This window comes from Cryptotermes secundus, unplaced genomic scaffold, assembly GCF_002891405.2.
Source record: "Cryptotermes secundus unplaced genomic scaffold, Csec_1.0 scaffold101, whole genome shotgun sequence".
NCBI lineage: Eukaryota > Metazoa > Arthropoda > Insecta > Blattodea > Kalotermitidae > Cryptotermes > Cryptotermes secundus.
In genome coordinates this window covers 636640-654119 of record NW_019720704.1, presented here as the reverse complement: position 1 = coordinate 654119, position 17480 = coordinate 636640, and the positions used below count along the sequence as shown (strand labels likewise).

At 40.3% G+C, this 17480-nt stretch overlaps 1 protein-coding gene across 5 annotated transcripts in view; it reads right to left on the bottom strand.

Moving 5' to 3' along the window:
- Window positions 1-17480, bottom strand: part of LOC111870922 (vacuolar protein sorting-associated protein 13D) — a 232195-nt gene that overhangs the window by 140554 nt on the left and 74161 nt on the right. For all 5 annotated transcript variants that reach the window (XM_023863569.2, XM_023863598.2, XM_023863561.2 and 2 more), the window contains exons 18-25: window positions 14359-14691; window positions 8891-9133; window positions 7097-7265; window positions 4853-5071; window positions 2870-3115; window positions 1621-1834; window positions 538-811; window positions 279-415 (exon numbers count right to left, since the gene is read on the bottom strand). In XM_023863569.2, the coding sequence (XP_023719337.1) occupies window positions 279-415; window positions 538-811; window positions 1621-1834; window positions 2870-3115; window positions 4853-5071; window positions 7097-7265; window positions 8891-9133; window positions 14359-14691 (1835 nt within the window). The remainder of the gene's footprint in view (window positions 1-278; window positions 416-537; window positions 812-1620; window positions 1835-2869; window positions 3116-4852; window positions 5072-7096; window positions 7266-8890; window positions 9134-14358; window positions 14692-17480) is intronic.

Sequence of the window (17480 nt, the reverse complement as noted above, 5' to 3'; positions counted from 1 at the left end):
TGAATACAATGCCAGAATACTAAACACTTGACTGCAATACTAACACTTCTGACAGAGAAGGCAGCGCTCATCTGCATGGCTTCAGTTCAGCTGGAGTTCGTGTTCTGATCCCCACACTCTTTTGCGGCCATTGGTTGTTACTTGAAATCAAACATCTTTATATTTGGACTGACAGCCAAAGAGACTGCATCAATGCCAAATAAAATTCAGCTCACTTAATCCATATAAATACTGTATGTGAAGCAATTTATTCCATGACTTTGTTCCAAAGCACTTACCTGAATGTGAGTCTCGTATCTGCATGATTTATCATACTGAACACTGAAATCTTGAAACGACAGATCCACTAAACCTTGTTCTCCAGAGCCTAAATCACCTCGTAGCTCTACTGTGAATACTGGAAGATCAAATGATACTGAAACACAGAAACAAATTTGAGTGAAATCCTCTTCGCGAAGTTTTCCCTTAGTTTGTGTACAAATTACATGATTCATCCAAATTATTTTAGTACTAAACTGTGTGGTTTATATAAATTACCTTTCAGTGTCAGTGTGTGCTGGTTCTCAATTTTTGGCTTCCCAGCGCTGACATTCAGCATCCTTGCTCTCAGTGCTGGGTCCATATTGAGTGTCGACACGCCAGTATGTAGCTCTCCTTCCTCCTCCTTTATATCGACCAGACGACGACTGCTGAACAAGATGGTCTCCTCAGAGACTGAGTGGACCATGAGGCTGTCCAATGTAGCCAGCAACTGCTCATACTGCCGACGAGACAGCGATACTTTCAGTGGAGTCACAACACCACCTGATATCTGAAGCACACAAATATTATGCTTATTAGACAATTCTGCATCCACTGGAGAGACTGTCCAATGTGTCCAGCAACTGCTCATACTGCTGAGGAAACAGCGACACTCTCAGTGGAATCACACCACTACCTGACATCCGAAGCATACAAATATTATGCTTAGTAGACAATTCTGCATCCGCTGGAGAGACTCTTCAACATCAACTACGATGGTAAGATGATGCTAAACTGTGAAGGACGTGGCAGCTGTCACTCTCTGTTCCAACAAACTGTCCCAAAACTTGCCTGTCTACAGTCATGCCTAAATCATGACAATATAAATCTCAGTCAGGCTATGGACAGGAGCAAGGAGCATGGTGCTATACATACACTGGGAAGGGAGCACATGGTTAAGCAGAGGGACTGGGAGAAAAGAGGTGGAGTTCAGTCTTCACAGTTGAAGTTGTGGGGGAATTTGATCATTTTGACAGCTTCCCTGTTGATGTTTGTGTTAAGTGTGGATTTCTGTCTGGTCTTCAATTTCATCAAACGTGATGACATCCAATTTCAGTGAAGTGCTCAAATACTGCTCATTCTGAGTTCTGTAGTCTGGTGCATCTGATGTGCTCAAAGTTTCCAGTGGAGATGTGATGGCCAGTTTGGCCAATGTACACTCTCCCATATGAGCAGCCAATTGGAAAATTGCTGATCAAGGCTAATGACTTGATCTATAGCATAATAACTTGCACAATATCATAAGCCATACCATACTTGGTGTATGAAGTAGTATATGTAAAGCATGTTATCAATCAATAAATGGGATGTGGTTTTTACCTGCACAACATCTTGCTTCTCTATATCTTGGAACTCTGTGCCAGTATCTTCACCCATGAGCAATGTTGGTAGGCTGTCGGATTCTTTCATTACACTGCGACCTATATCACGATCTATGGTGAGATGGATAACAGTATTATGAAGTACTGGTTTCCCATCCTCAGCACAATTATACAGAATCTCAGCACGCACCAGAGAGCAGTCCCCATCTGGACTGAAACACCATTCAATAAGGATGGACATCAACAAAAGGCATAATCTAGATCTACTATGATCCTATATGCCAAAAGCTTGGAAGATACTGTAACCAAGGAAATGTTTCACATTGTATTACAGCGTATGGAAATCCTATTTGTTCAGCATCATCCTATGCACCCCATCACCAAGAAAGCATATTTTTTAAGCAGCTTCTTATTTGAAGAATCCCGTCATCTGGGATGTGGCGCCATGTAGCTCTTGTGTGAACTGATGTTTCGGAGGGACATATCACCTCCATCTTCTGGGTAGAAGAATCCGTGAGTGGGGAACCAGCATGAGCAGGTGGCTAGCAGACTCTGATATGTACCTCCGAAACATCGGTTCACACAAGATCTACTTGGTGCCACATCCCAGAAGACAGCATTCTTCATGGTCACCACTATAAAAACCTCAAATCCTACACAGCTTATTACTTATTTTCTCAAAGTATGTGGAACCATTCTGCTGTACTAACTACTAACTCCCATTTGCCTGGAAGGACTGAAGAAAAAATAGAAACTCCTTAGGCATCACACCTGGTCTTCAGGCTGAGATTTTAAACTGGGACATCAAAAATAATAAGCATGACTGCTATAATTGGAAGGACACAAATAATACACATAAGAATAAAACTTTCAAACAGCAAATATTCACAGCATTTTAACTCCCTTAAGTACAACAAAGACCACCCAGTGCCAGACACATGTCCACACCTGGAAACACAACTCTGTCATGTTAAAATCATTTAATTGCTGCAACAATATAAAGAATATAAGCTGGCCTCAGGTGTGAAAAGCAGATACACAAAACACATTGACAATTCCTGCTCTACCATCCCTTGCATAATCTGTTGCTACAGCTACCTACACAGTAACACACTAAGCACTGGATTTTGGGACTGTGGATTGCAGAATACAAGTATTATTATGAATAATTCATGAGTACATCAAACCTATGGCACAAGCACCTCAGACAGTGAACACTGCTGGAGTTGGCAGCAACATAGACTTACTGCAGATTTGAAGTATCCTTGGTGCTTCTCTTCTCCGTGTCCAGAGAATACAAGTTCATATCTCGAATTTCAACATTATATCTCTCTCTCCTGCTCATTCCCCACAGATCTTCACGGTCTTGCAAATCTGGACTAGATATATGGTGGTTGTTGACTGTTATTTTGCCAAGATGAGCAACAAACACTTCATGACTCTCCGGTGAACGAGGCAGCACCACCACAGGTGTGTCAAGAACAATATCCAAGCTGAAAATTTAGTTTGTTTATTGTAAGAATTAGTGTCCGGTCACTGTTTGTGAGCATCACAACATATGGTAGCTAAAACTTTAAAGGGAGAACGGCAATCAAAGTAGGAAATTACAGTTTACTCGTACAACAACAAAGAGAAAATGGAATGAGGACGTCAACCACGTCAAAAAAAAAACAACACTCATACATCGCTACATGTGATAGCCAAGGCTACCACATGTACTTGGCAAGAGTACAGAGTCAATTTCACAGTACCTTTAGGAGTTCTCTATTAGTAAGAGGTGAAGAAATAGGAAGCAAAAACTTACATTTGCATACAAGGACTGGATAAAAAGTAGTGGCAACACTGCTGTAACATGAAAGATGTGCATCAGGTGGCACTAGCACCATCTGTAGCTGATTGCAGAAGTTCAGTTGAAGTAGAGCAGTGAGTGGCTCTGGTTGTATTTCATTGAGTTGCATTGTGCATTGTCTTGAAGTTCAGGAGCCCAGTTCAAGCACCTTAACAGCATGTTTACAAAACAAGAACAACGCTCCTGGATAAAAATTGAAGTTGTACAAGGTCATGGTGCACAAAACTGTTATCAGGGACTGCCAGAAGCATGTGGTGATGCCGCTTTGCCATATCGCACAGTGGCACGATGGGTGAAATTGTTCCGTGAAGGGAGGGATGCCATTCAGGACAGCCGTCGTTCAACGCGACCCCATGTTGACAACCACACAATTCAGCTTCTTGGTTCTTTGCTGGATTTCGATCATAGATGGGCTGGGCGGGAGTCAGCTGCTGAGGTAGGCGTATGTCACGAAACCGTGCTCCACATTCTGCATGATATTCTTGGATACTGCAAAATTGCAACACGTTGGGTACCCCATACAATGTCCAAGGTGCAACAATGGCAACGTTATGCAATTGCACAGGACTTGTTGGACTGGTACCAGAAGGAAGGTGACGGCTTCCTTGGAAGCATCGTCAATCTGGACGAAACTTGGGCTCGCTCATATGAACCGCACTTGAAGCGATAATCAAATGAATGGAAGCATCCTGGCTCTCCTCATCCAAAGAAAGTGCACCCTACACAGAGCATTGTGAAGGCAATGTTCATTGTGGCATATGACAGTGATGCAGTGATCCTGCACCACACTGTACCTCAACGAGAGACAGTAAATGCTGCCTACTACTGCAATTTCTTGCGTAATCATCTTTGTCCAGCACTCAGGAGAAAGTGATGACACTTGTTGGCAACAAACCCCATCATCCTTCGTGACAATGCTCATACTGCTGACGCTGTCAAGGATCTCCTTCGCTGCTGGCGATGGGAGATACTGCAACATCCGCCATACTCACCCGATATGAGTACATGCGATTATGATCTCTTTGCCAAAATGAAAGAATCACTGTGAGGGACACGTTACAACACAAGAAAGGAGATTATTTGTGCTGTAGGGCGGTCACTGCTGGACATGAAGAGAAGTGGATGCGCTGATGGTGTACGACGCCTTCCACAAATTTGGCAGAAGGTGGTACATATGGGGGGCAATTATATTGAAGGAATGTAAGTGTGTTTACCTCAGGTAATAAAGTCATTTCAGAACTATAGAGGTGTCGCCACTACTTTTCATCTGACCTCTGTATATACCAGACACTGCCTTCAAAACAGTTTTTCTCTCACATTAAATCAGCATGTTCCTCATGTTGCATATCACTAGTAAGACATAAATTGACCTAATACTAACTTGACATCAAGCAGCAGATTGAGAGAGTCCTCGTCCATGCTGGGGCTGTATGGTGTGTGTGGGGTAGTACCCCTGGTACTAGACATCCCTTCTAGGTGTTCAAATGACTGTGAAAGGCTTCGCCTTCTTCGGCGAGGTGACATTTCCCAGCCTGATCCACCATACAATGAAGAAGACAAGCGGCTGTTCATATACAGAGTTTGTGCCAAAGCTTCTGTCCTGAAAGATAGTGCTAAGTGTGAGATTACCAGGCAGCATGAAAATTAAACTTCTGTAAAACTCATGGCTTCCATTACATTCCTCTAAAAATTATATAAATAATGGAAAACATTAAGTTCTGAGTCACACAAATGATCCTTGATAAGATAAATATTCTGTCCTTCCTGCTGCATTTTGTTGAGACACCAAACCACCCACTGTACCTGAAGCATTGGGGGGCACTGCTTAAAACAGCACGACAGAAGCACAGAATTCCATCATGAGAAAATGGATAAGTTTCATTTCTGGGAGGGGGAAGGGTGTAACTACTCAAGCTCATTAGTATGGATTGGATTTCAATGCAAATTAATATTTCTTTCTTGCAACCATGCTCATTTGGATATATGTATGAATTATTTCATTTCTTAAATTTTAGACATGGTCTGATGGTACATATAAATGCATATTTTGCCTGCTTTATGAATAAGCATACTATCTTCAAAGATCTCTATTTATGCTGCATGAATGTTTATCATTATACACATTTTTTAATTTTATGTTCACATTTTGAATCATCATCAAGTGTATAATTTTTCTTTTCCATATTAGGATATTCTGCATATTTGACTCACAACATTTCATCATACAAAGAGCAAGGGGAGTCTGGATTCATGTTTCTGACACAATACACAGGACAGGACTGCCCCAGTCCCTCTACTCATAACTTGCCTCATCTGTATACCATCGAAGTCGTTGCAAAGGGATTAGTCACAAGCATACTCACATGCAGCCGCTGTCAATGTACTACCATTCAAACTGACAGTGGACTTCATTTATTTATTTATTTCTGAAGTCTCCATCAGTTTCACTACGCTTCTTCAATTTGAGCTGGGCGTCATTCATATTAGTGGTGACTAGTCTGTGGTTAAGTTACTACCAACATAATTGGGAACAAAAGACATATTTCCAACAGAAAAACTAATCATTTGTGAAACTGTTTTTTGTGGATTAGCAACCAGGAATGATAACACCATTATAGAAATGCTAATTGCAGAGAATAGCGTCTGTTACTGAGTGGTTATCGACAGAAACTAATGTTACACAAGAGCACTTAAAAAGGGAGACACCTGAAATAAATCCAGGACAGTGGGATATTATATGAAAAAAACGAGACTGTCCCAGGAAAAACAGGATGAATGGAAACCCTAAGTCATCCTTATGGCAGTTTCAGCAGGACTAACTTCTTAAACAGGAAATCTTTGTATCCTGGAACTTATTTACAAAATACTGTACATATTTAGGTTCTGTAACTGGGCTCTCCCAGTGAAACTTTCTAACTAAAATTCAGTTAGCATTCCTTGTTTTCCATGCATGCTACATGTTCCACTCATTTCATCTCCCTTGATATAATTACTCTAACAATATTATTCTTGCTGGAGTAGTGAGGTTCTCACAGCAGTAATTATAAAGAGTTCTACCTTCTGGATATAATGCTGTGTAGTCTAATGAAATATGGTGTAATATCCCAGAAGACAGAACTCTTTAATATTATTCTAAGCTAAAGTGTACAACTTTGGGAGCCCATCAGAAAAAAAAAAAGCACATCTTTATCCTATAACCCGCTAAGTGAGGGGTCAGAGATGAAGTATGAACCTAAAGACAAGATGATTTCGATTTTTTTTTTTCTTTATAACAGATTTTCTTTATTTTCTGGTTCAATGTGATTTACACCTTATGTGTGATATGCACTGCCTGGTTGTGGCTTACTGCATACCTCAGGAGACAATAACAGATGGGCATGGGGTGAAATAGTGACTTCAGGTGAAGACAAAAGAAGAAAAAAAGAAAAAAAAAAAAGAGAACTCAGAGGAACCAGCTTCAGTGTCACTTCATCAACCATGAAACTCATACCAAGCCACAATATTTTGTTCTCAAACATCTTCAACTTCTGTTTCTTATGGTAACAGCCAAAATTTCACACCCATACAAAACAACATGTTAACTTATAAACAGTATACACAGTGTGCTCAACATTGGAAACAATACCTGGCATGCACTAATCCTATTGCCATTTCTGTAGCAGCAGACTTGATGGAACGGGCCACATTGGTTAAGTACTGTTTGAATTCAGCCACACATGACTGAAGCTCTGCCAGAAATTGTGGAGAATGAGTGTACCAAACTGATGCCATGCGCACTTTGATCTCCGCACAATCTGCAATGACAAGTATCATGTCAGTTCAGCAATAAACTACAATTCAAACACAACACAAACAGCTCAAATGGGACGCTAACAATTAATAATAATGCCACCTTCATGGCTTATGAACCACTTCCGGCTCAATAAAGTGGGTAGGTAATGAGGATTTCCACTCATGTGTAGGGTTACACAACACAAGAGCGAACACGGGTAACTGCATACAGCAGAGTCTGTGCTGAGCAGTGACTAACAGCTCAGCAGCTCAAAACAATTCACACCTCTTACAAAACCTTAAGGTTCATTACCTTCTTCAAGGAGTGCATCCTGTTGTGTTAACTTATATTTATTTGTTTTTCCTGTCTCAACACAACAAGTATCAAAATCACATTCACATTTACTGTGCATAATGGGTTTATTGATATTACTGGTATGGCAGTATGCTACATGTTTTGGCTTATAAAGCTATCATCAGGCAGTATACACTAACAACTATTCTCAAACTACCGAACTGCATTTTATATGTATTCATATATTACAATATAACATTTATTACTAATGTATCTGACTTTACATATAGTTAATATATTCAGCATTTTGTTAGAATTAACACCATTCTTATAAATATATTAAATTGGAATAATAGTTTTATGTTAAAAGGGTGCCTTGAGATATACATAAAGGTGTCTATAAGAAAATAAAACAATATAAAAAATAATAAATGTTTTTAAGTCATAAAATACACTCAGAGGATGGATTAAAATGTTGCTCATTATGTCATGTTTAAATATACATAAATACTGTTCATGTTGGTGTCCACCCTTCTATTGCACAAACAATCTGCAATTAAAGCACTTGACAATTACCAGATCAACTTAAACTGGTTTGCAACTGCCATCAATTCCTTGCAAAACTGGATGAACATAAGAGTGTTCAACTGATACGGGTGCTGGGTCACAGGAGTAGCGAGGGTAATGGAACTGCTGGTCAATTGACAAGATTGGAATCCAAATGTACTTTCAAAGGACCTGAACCAGCAAGTCATGACCTAGTGGGTGGTCAGCTTGGTCTCATCTCAGATTCATGCATGTATGCACTGCTTGATCATACTGGTCACCAGGCAACAGGAACGGTCATGACTGAAACCCACATCCCTGTTAAACCAAGAAAACTTATGACTCCAACTGGCCTGCAGTTGGAGTTGATCACAGGTTGTTGGTATAGAGGTGGAAAGTTAGCATGGTTTGGCTAAAGCATCACATTAGATCCCAGTGATGGCTCCTGAAACATCAGTGATTTTTAACCAAGTGACATGCCTGACACTCCCAGAAGGTATCATTAATGGGCTGGGAAATCCCTCAGCTGTCATATATGAATGTTGGAGCAAAACTAAAACATTCGTTCCCAGTTCTGTCAACAGATGAAAACTGTCATAATACCAAAAAAATGTAAGAAATTAACATCTGAGAAAGTGAGTTGTAAGAGTAAAAAAGATTTTATTCTTATGGGCAGAGACCACACATCCAAATTCCAAAAAGTGGCCAACAAACACTGATGTATTTCTTTCTCCTCAAAGTGAAATAGTTGGGCAACCAAGTTCATAACAACTGACTTCATTCACTAATATCTGTTTGGCAATTTACCTGACTCTGCCCTTTCTAGAGGTCTCCGCACACTGAAACTGAATGCCCGACTGTCTTCAGAACTCTCCATGGGCTGCTGACACATGATGTACAACTCTGCATCAAGGCGGCTTACAAGATCAACATTCCTCTGTACAAGGGGATCTTTTCCAAGACTCAAGATTCTCTGGTGCAACTGGCCTTCAGGAGTTAGGTCAAGCACTTGGAGGCCTCCAAGGGATCCCTGTACCTCCAAATCTCTCCCTACACAGTCCATTGCAATTTTGCAACAACAGCACTGTATTAATACTTACTTTAGTGTTTTAGTATAATGTTGGGCTATCTTATGGAAACCTTACCAAAGATATTCTGTCATTCTCATTTTCTCCAGAGAAATATGAGGTTAAGTCAATAAGTAAGTTACAAATGGATATAGAACTTAAACAAATACGAGTACTGCTTTGAAAAATGCTTTTATTTCTCAACATAATATCCCTGTACATTGAGGCACTTGTCCAACGTTTCACAAGCCCCTGAAAACCAGCGGCATAAAATTCTTTGGGCTGCTGTCCAAACCAGGCGGTGCCACCTTAAACTTTTTTTTGGCAGGCAACGCAGGATGTTTCCACTGCATTGACGCACACTTTATCTCGGGCTGGTAATGGTGAACCCAAGACTCATCACCTATGACAATTCAGGCTAGCATACTGTGTCCTTCATCATGGTAGCAATTGAGATGCTGTAATGCCAGACCAATTCTTTGCATTCTGTGTTGTGGGGTCAGCATAAGCGGCACCCATTGTGCAGACTTTGTGAAAACCTAACCTGTCATGCATTATGAGGTAGGCCATGCTGTGTGAACAAGCAATAGCAGTGGCTATAGTGGCTATAGTTACCCTTCTGTCTGCTCAGATTAAGTCTTCAACCCGTTGCACATTCGCCTCTGTAGCAATCTCCGTGGCTCCAAGCGACTTCCATTTGTTCGGCCCTGTTAAACATCATCTTTCAGCTGAACATTTTCCCGACGATGAAGCTGTAGAAAGGGAAGTCACCGCCTGGTTCTGACAGCAGCCCAAAGAATTTTATGCTGCTGGTTTTCAGGGGCTTGTGAAACAATAGGACAAGTGCCTCAGTGTACAGGGAGATTATGTTGAGAAATAAAAGCATTTTTCAAATCAGTGCTCTTATTTGTTTAAGTTCTATATCCATTTGTAACTTACTTATTGACTTACCTACGTACATTTGCAAAAAACACAAAAATGTGTAATATCCTCTTATTTATATGACTGCAGCCCTCTGTTTATTTTTAAGCCTTAACCTTTTCTGGTCGGCATATTTGGAAAAATATCTGCAGCCAGGACGAGAAGGGTTTTTAAATGCCTGCTGAGCCACTAAGTGAAGTGTTTTTTTGCCCAAAAAGTTGGTGCAACAAGGGCATAAATTTAAAAAGCAAACTGTGTGGCTACATTTTCAATTGCGCAATTCTTGGGCCAACTCAGCGCTGCTATACTATCTGTCAGTGAAATTGTGGTACCAAGCTATATTATCTGTCAGTGAAATGGTGGTACCAAGCTATATTATGTCAGTGAAATGGTGGTACCAAGCTATATTATCTGTCAGTGAAATGGTGGTACCAAGCTATATTATCTGTCAGTGAAATGGTGGTACCAAGCTATATTATCTGTCAGTGAAATGGTGGTACCAAGCTATATTATCTGTCAGTGAAATGGTGGTACCAAGCTATATTATCTGTCAGTGAAATGGTGGTACCAAGCTATATTATCTGTCAGTGAAATGGTGGTACCAAGCTATATTATCTGTCAGTGAAATGGTGGTACCAAGCTATATTATCTGTCAGTGAAATGGTGGTACCAAGCTATATTATCTGTCAGTGAAATGGTGGTACCAAGCTATATTATCTGTCAGTGAAATGGTGGTACCAAGCTATATTATCTGTCAGTGAAATGGTGGTACCAAGCTATATTATCTGTCAGTGAAATGGTGGTACCAAGCTATATTATCTGTCAGTGAAATGGTGGTACCAAGCTATATTATCTGTCAGTGAAATGGTGGTACCAAGCTATATTATCTGTCAGTGAAATGGTGGTACCAAGCTATATTATCTGTCAGTGAAATGGTGGTACCAAGCTATATTATCTGTCAGTGAAATGGTGGTACCAAGCACACTGAGTCATAATCTGTTCATCAAGGAAAGAACTACTCTTGAAATTAATGGTTTTTCAGAGCATGGCAAGTTACATATGTTACCTGTACATTTCCCATAACTTTGAATTATACTGTGAACATAACTAGTTCCACTGTCAGCTAATACAAATAATCTGATTCTCCACTTCGATGGTCTTTTGGACTATAAGTTTCGAAAATTATTTTGCGCTTGAACCCAACTGTTGATACATCTATTGCAATGTTTTTACCTGGAACAAAATTTTTCTGAAACTGTTTCTATATATGTTCTATCACACAATGTACTTTCATGTTCTTCTGATGGCCCAATTGCTTTATTCAGTGGTATCATTTCCCCACTTGTACCATCCAAAATATCTGTAAAAAGCAATCTCTGGGCATTATGTCACCAAAAAATTTTATCTGTGTTTTCCTCTCACTAGACCAGTAGTCTTTTATGTCGAGTAATCAGATTAGGACCATATTTAGAATTATACCTAAAAGCCCCTTCACTTCAGGAACTGACACATGGGATCACCTACCCCAAATGCACTTTGGGCTAGGCTGAAGTTCCAAAATTTTGTCTCGCATATCTGTTTGCCTCTATAACAATGTTATTCAAAAGCTCATCATTGAAAAATAATCTAAAATGATCCATGGGCTCTGCATCTTGTAGAAGGTTAAAATGTGGCCCTGCATTTTTAATAAATGCGTATGCCTTGGGTTTCTTGTCACCCATTATCACGTCTTCCCACCCATCAATATGCGCAACGCTTGTTTCACTTTCACACTTGCTTTCCAACAATGCATTTCTCAATTCTTCACTTAATTTGTCCTTCATTTTCCAAATTTATCTCATCATCAGCGTCTATATCAAGTTCTTCATTTAACATATCACATCTTCATCCTCGGCACACACTGGATTATACAGGATGGGGCGCAGAAACTTCCTTTTTTTGAAGGCAAATGAAAGAAAAATTATTGCTGATAGACAAAATTTATGTTTAGCCAATGAAAGAACATACTTTAAAGTTTAAAATCATGTAGGTTTAACAAAATATCTTGAAGGTGGTGGCCACCGTTCTCTATGCACTGATGTAACCGTTTTCTGAAGTTCCCTTCTGCATGTTCCAACATGTGCACCGGAATTTGGGCTACTTCCTGCCAAATAACATTTTTCAGCTGAAGCAGGTTTGTGGGGCGATGTTTAAAAACCTCTGCCTTGAGGTATCCCCATAAAGAAAAAATCACAGAGTGTTAGATCAGGTAAGTGCGCTGCCCACAGCATGTCACCTCGAAGCGAGATGAGCTGACCAGGGAACTTTGCCCTCAAAACTGTCATTGAAGCTCGGGCTGTGTGGGACATGGCACCATCCTGTTGGAACCAGACATTTCCTAGATGCATTTCTTCAAGAGCTGGTTCGAAAAAGATCTCAAACTCGACTGTCAGACTGCCTCCACATTTTTNCCAACATGTGCACCGGAATTTGGGCTACTTCCTGCCAAATAACATTTTTCAGCTGAAGCAGGTTTGTGGGGCGATGTTTAAAAACCTCTGCCTTGAGGTATCCCCATAAAGAAAAAATCACAGAGTGTTAGATCAGGTAAGTGCGCTGCCCACAGGATGTCACCTCAAAGCGAGATGAATTGACCAGGGAACTTTGCCCTCAAAACTGTCATTGAAGCTCGGGCTGTGTGGGCCATGGCACCATCCTGTTGGAACCAGACATTTCCTAGATGCATTTCTTCAAGAGCTGGTTCGAAAAAGATCTCAAAATCGACTGTCAGACTGCCTCCACATTATTTGGCGTCATAACGGTCCGTTGTCATCCTGATGATTTTTTCACCACACTCCTGGTTGTCCTAAAGTTCTCTGCCCACAAAACAATCGATTTCCGGTCGGGAGCCGGACCTCTGGGCTTAATTCCGAAGTGAGTACAGAACACACACTGCACCGCCACGTAGGAATGGTAGTTCGAAAAATAGGCTTCGACAGCAAACGCACGCTGCTCCCTCGCCCACCTCACATTTCCTACTGAGGGGTATTAGACAGAAACTTCCACGGCTGCTGCATTCGCTGAGCCTATCCCCTTTTCTGTGACATCCCCTCCCTTCACAATGCGTCTTCACAAAAAGGAAGTTTTCTGCGCCCCACCCTGTATTTATGTTTTTTTCATATCAGAAGGCAGAAGTCTACCTGTACATAAAGCCATGTGATAACACTGATAGGCAGTAATATATAAATGTCATTCGTTACTCAAAAAGTTAAAATTATGACTTCCAGATGACAGGAGGAGGCAGACAAAACATTCATGCATGTGTTGGTATAGTCTACAGTGTCAAGTAGCGATGTATGATCAAAATACTACTGCAGAAACATGAAACAAACTTTTGTCAGTCATATATCGACATTTGTCCATGGAAGCAGTCACCATGTCAGTTATATATCAACATCTGACCAGAAAGGGTTAAGACTACCATCACATAAACATACATTTAAAATCTTTCAGTTTTATATTTCTAATTACAAAATTATTTTTATTCATCAGATATAATAGAAACCAAGCTAAAGTTAAATCAAACAAAAATAATGAAAACCAAAATCAAACTATGAAATTTGAATAAAATGGAGACACTTTTTCCTATTTCAGTAAACAAAGTGGAGTAATCTCTTGATTATTCAAAGAAACAAATTCAGAAAAACTGAGAAATAACTTAAAATGTAAAGCCTTAGGATCTGACCCATTCGGTAATAGTAGCATAAACCAACTATCATGCCAAGAATGACATAAAAATATATATATGGTAAACCCACAAGACATTTAATGCCAGGTATAACAAACATGCCCATGACATAAGAACAAATGTAACATGACATAAGAACAAATGTAACATGACATAAGAACAAATGTAACAAACTCAAAATTCACTCAATATGTAACAGAAACAGGAGATTCACAGTTATTTTCAGCTCTCTTGAAAATGGTGGGTCATGAAAAATGTTCAACCTCAGATTGAAATTCAACATAATAAAAATTACTAGTCACCTATGTCTTCTAAATGAGAGAAAAATACACATAATACAAAGACATATAAATGTTATTGCTGACTAATGAGATGGAAAAATTAAGGTGACACCCATCTTAAACACAAAACTGGATACCACTCAGCTAATCCTAATCAGTCCCAGCACACAAGTTCATGTCGTATCATCCAACAAAGTATCTATCTCAATAAGGACATGTGACCAAGCAAAAGAAGCTCCTGTTTTGACTCCCACTGTCAGCTTCCAGCAAATCACTTACCAACAGTTGCCTGGACTTTGGCCTCTGTCATTGTTGCTGTTCCAATTTTTCTCCCAATTAGACCACAATCCTTCATCACAGCTCGCAATAAAAGAATGTTCAGGCGATGGAAATCAAAAGTGAGTTCAGTACGTGTGACTGCTCCTGTGTGACTCAGCCCACCACCAGCTACACTGTCTTCCTGTGGAGTTGCATATGCTTCATCCTGACTAGAAGCTGTACCACTACCAACATGAACTGGAATGCCATGTGGTGGTCGCTTGGGGCCAGGTTTCAGTTGTGGGAAAACTCGGCGGGTGAATCCCATTAGCTCCACTATGGTTTCTTGATTAGCTAAACTCAAAACAAAATAATGCATGTCTTTGGCTTTCAGGAATAAGCTGCATAGAATGATCAAGGTTTCCCAATGTTCTAGCAAATAATGTTCAGTTGCTTATGAATTTTACCCATGAGTATTATTTTGAAGGTAACATGTCAACACGAGTATGTACTGTCTGCAATCTCAAAGCCTGAAGAATGACACCTGAGAACAAATACTTCATCTCAACTCAACAAATGAGATTCAAAGTTTTCACAGCAGTAGAGATTGTTATTGTGGTCTTCTGGCTTGTGACACCATGTTCAATCTGGCAGGTTGGTACTGATACTGCTGTCTCCATCAGCAGGGTAAATGGAGGCACAAGCTCCTTTGAAACACTGGCAGCAATCTACCAGACTGCAGCAGACCATACCATAGACCTGATTTGTGTGTAACTGTTCAATTTGTTCTTGTGACACAGCAGTCAGTCAGTCTGCACATGGTCATAAATGCAGGTATGCTGATTGGGAGACATGGAATGTTAGCTCAAATTAATACAGTGAGTGTTTATCTACTTTGTTTTCATTCCACTGTGCATGGATGTATTTACTTCTGGTTCATTTAACCAGCAGCTGAATTGGGAAACGATGCGGGAGGAAATGGTCGTGTGGTAATCTGAGATGTTATCCTGGCATTTCCCTAAAGAAACTGAGGGAAGACACCAAACCATTTCACATGATTAGTCATTAGCTCTTCACCATGGTGACCTGGGTTCAATCCCAGGTCAAGTCATGTGGGACCTGTGGTGGACAAAGTGGCACTGGGGCAGGTTCTCCCAGAACATTTTGGTTTTCCCCACCAATTCTCATTCCACTAAATGCTCCATGCTCATCTTTCACCCAGGACTGACACAATAGGCCAATTAGTGGCTGATATACCAAGTGGGCTCGAGTCTTACCCCACCCCAAGAAACTAAACTAACTAACTGAGGAAAATCACAACAAACCTGAACCTGGACAGTTGGTGAACCAGTCAAGAATCTAACAAGGCACTCAATACAAGTCAGGAATTATGCATGAAGTGATAAAGGAGAATGCTGTAGTGGTACAAAGATAAAGTTGTCCCTGTGCTTAGCTAAGAACCAAGCCATGAGGATGTATGAGTAAGTTAAGTATAACTTCATGCATTATTTACCTTGGCACCATATGGAGGTGCATGGTTAGTTACATGGACCACCTGTCCCACCCCTGAGAAAAGGACCCCATTCCTTGCCACTGCACAGAAATTGTGCATGACACCTTAATGGAGTTAAATGATTTTCATTTTGTTTGGAACAATGAGAACTCCTTTAATATACTGTTTTACAAAGTTAACTCAGTCATGTGTGCATTAAGGGAACTGGAACTGCTTGGTTTCAGTGGAAGAAATAAAATTGTACTAATCATGAACGCAGAAGCACAGGACTACCCACATTAACACTCTGCGGACCAGCAATTTAAATATTTAAATCACCCTGGGGACAGCAGTTTTAAACCGACTACCTTAACTTGTGCACTGTTCACTTTAAAAATTTATATAAAATCTCCTAATTAATTTCATGAATTAAAATTTTTGGAGAACATTTACCAGTGCTCCTAGAAGTGCTTGAGAGAGTGATATTTCTGGAAACATTCCGCTTTGTGAAGTGGCATTACACAGAACTTGCACATGCAGACAGTCATACTCCTTTTTTTGTGAACTTTGCAAACACAGCACTGCCTAGAAGGATGCTTCCCCTTGGAATGTTCACTCTTCACAATTTTCATGAGGGTATGTTTCCGTATATCACCCAAGAGTCACCCAGGAGGGTCCACATGGGCCCGGTTGCACTAAGTCTGTGTCTGACGGGTTCTGCCACCACCATCTGGTCTCTAGCCCAGGCCTTTGCCACGTTCATCAGAAATGCTTTGTATTTCAATTTTGAATCAGGGTTTAGATTTTTGTAAACCAAAAATGAATTGAAAATGGCACAATTTATAAGGCACAAGGCAACTTTCTTTGTCCACTTTATTATTTTCCTAGGAAGAGAACAACAGGCCAAGTATTGATCGGTTCTATCAACTCCCTTCATGAACATATTATACTCAGAAATACAAATAGGCTTCTTTACTTGTCCATGTCTCCTTTGAACATCAACCATGCTCGAATTGTGAATTGCATAAATCATATTCACAACACGAGTATCCCTATCTCCAAAAAACAGTTCTGCTACTTCAGACACTTGGTTGGGTCCGATGGAATTTGTTTCACCCCTGGATTTCCAGTAAACTGTCCCAAAGTAGGCATTTTGTCTACTTTTCCCCATGTGGCTGTCCCCACAATTTTACTACCTGCACTTTCTTCAGAGCTACTTTCACTTTTATTGTCTGTGGACACAATTGTTTGTTGTCCCTTTTCACTGCCACTGTCTAAATCACTATCACTACACGTCTCAAAAGGAACGTCAGATAGCGTCGGACAACAAGTCAGAAATTTCGCTTGGTTTTGAACTGCTTTTGTCCTCATTGCACTACTAACATCCTGCCTGGTACATAAGAGCTTGAAGGGTCAAAGATCAATTTCCTTTGGAGGGGGAACCCAAACAGCGAGATCAAGTTACTGCCTACTAAGCAAACATTCCACAATAATACTATACAGTAGTCATTTCATTTGGGTGGCGCCAGAGAAAGGTATAGTGTGTTACAATCTAACATGTCCTAAAATCATAATATGCCACCAGTCCACCACGTTTAAAAGCGCTGGGCATAAAAATATGTCACCTGTCCACAAAGTGTTAATTTCCTAT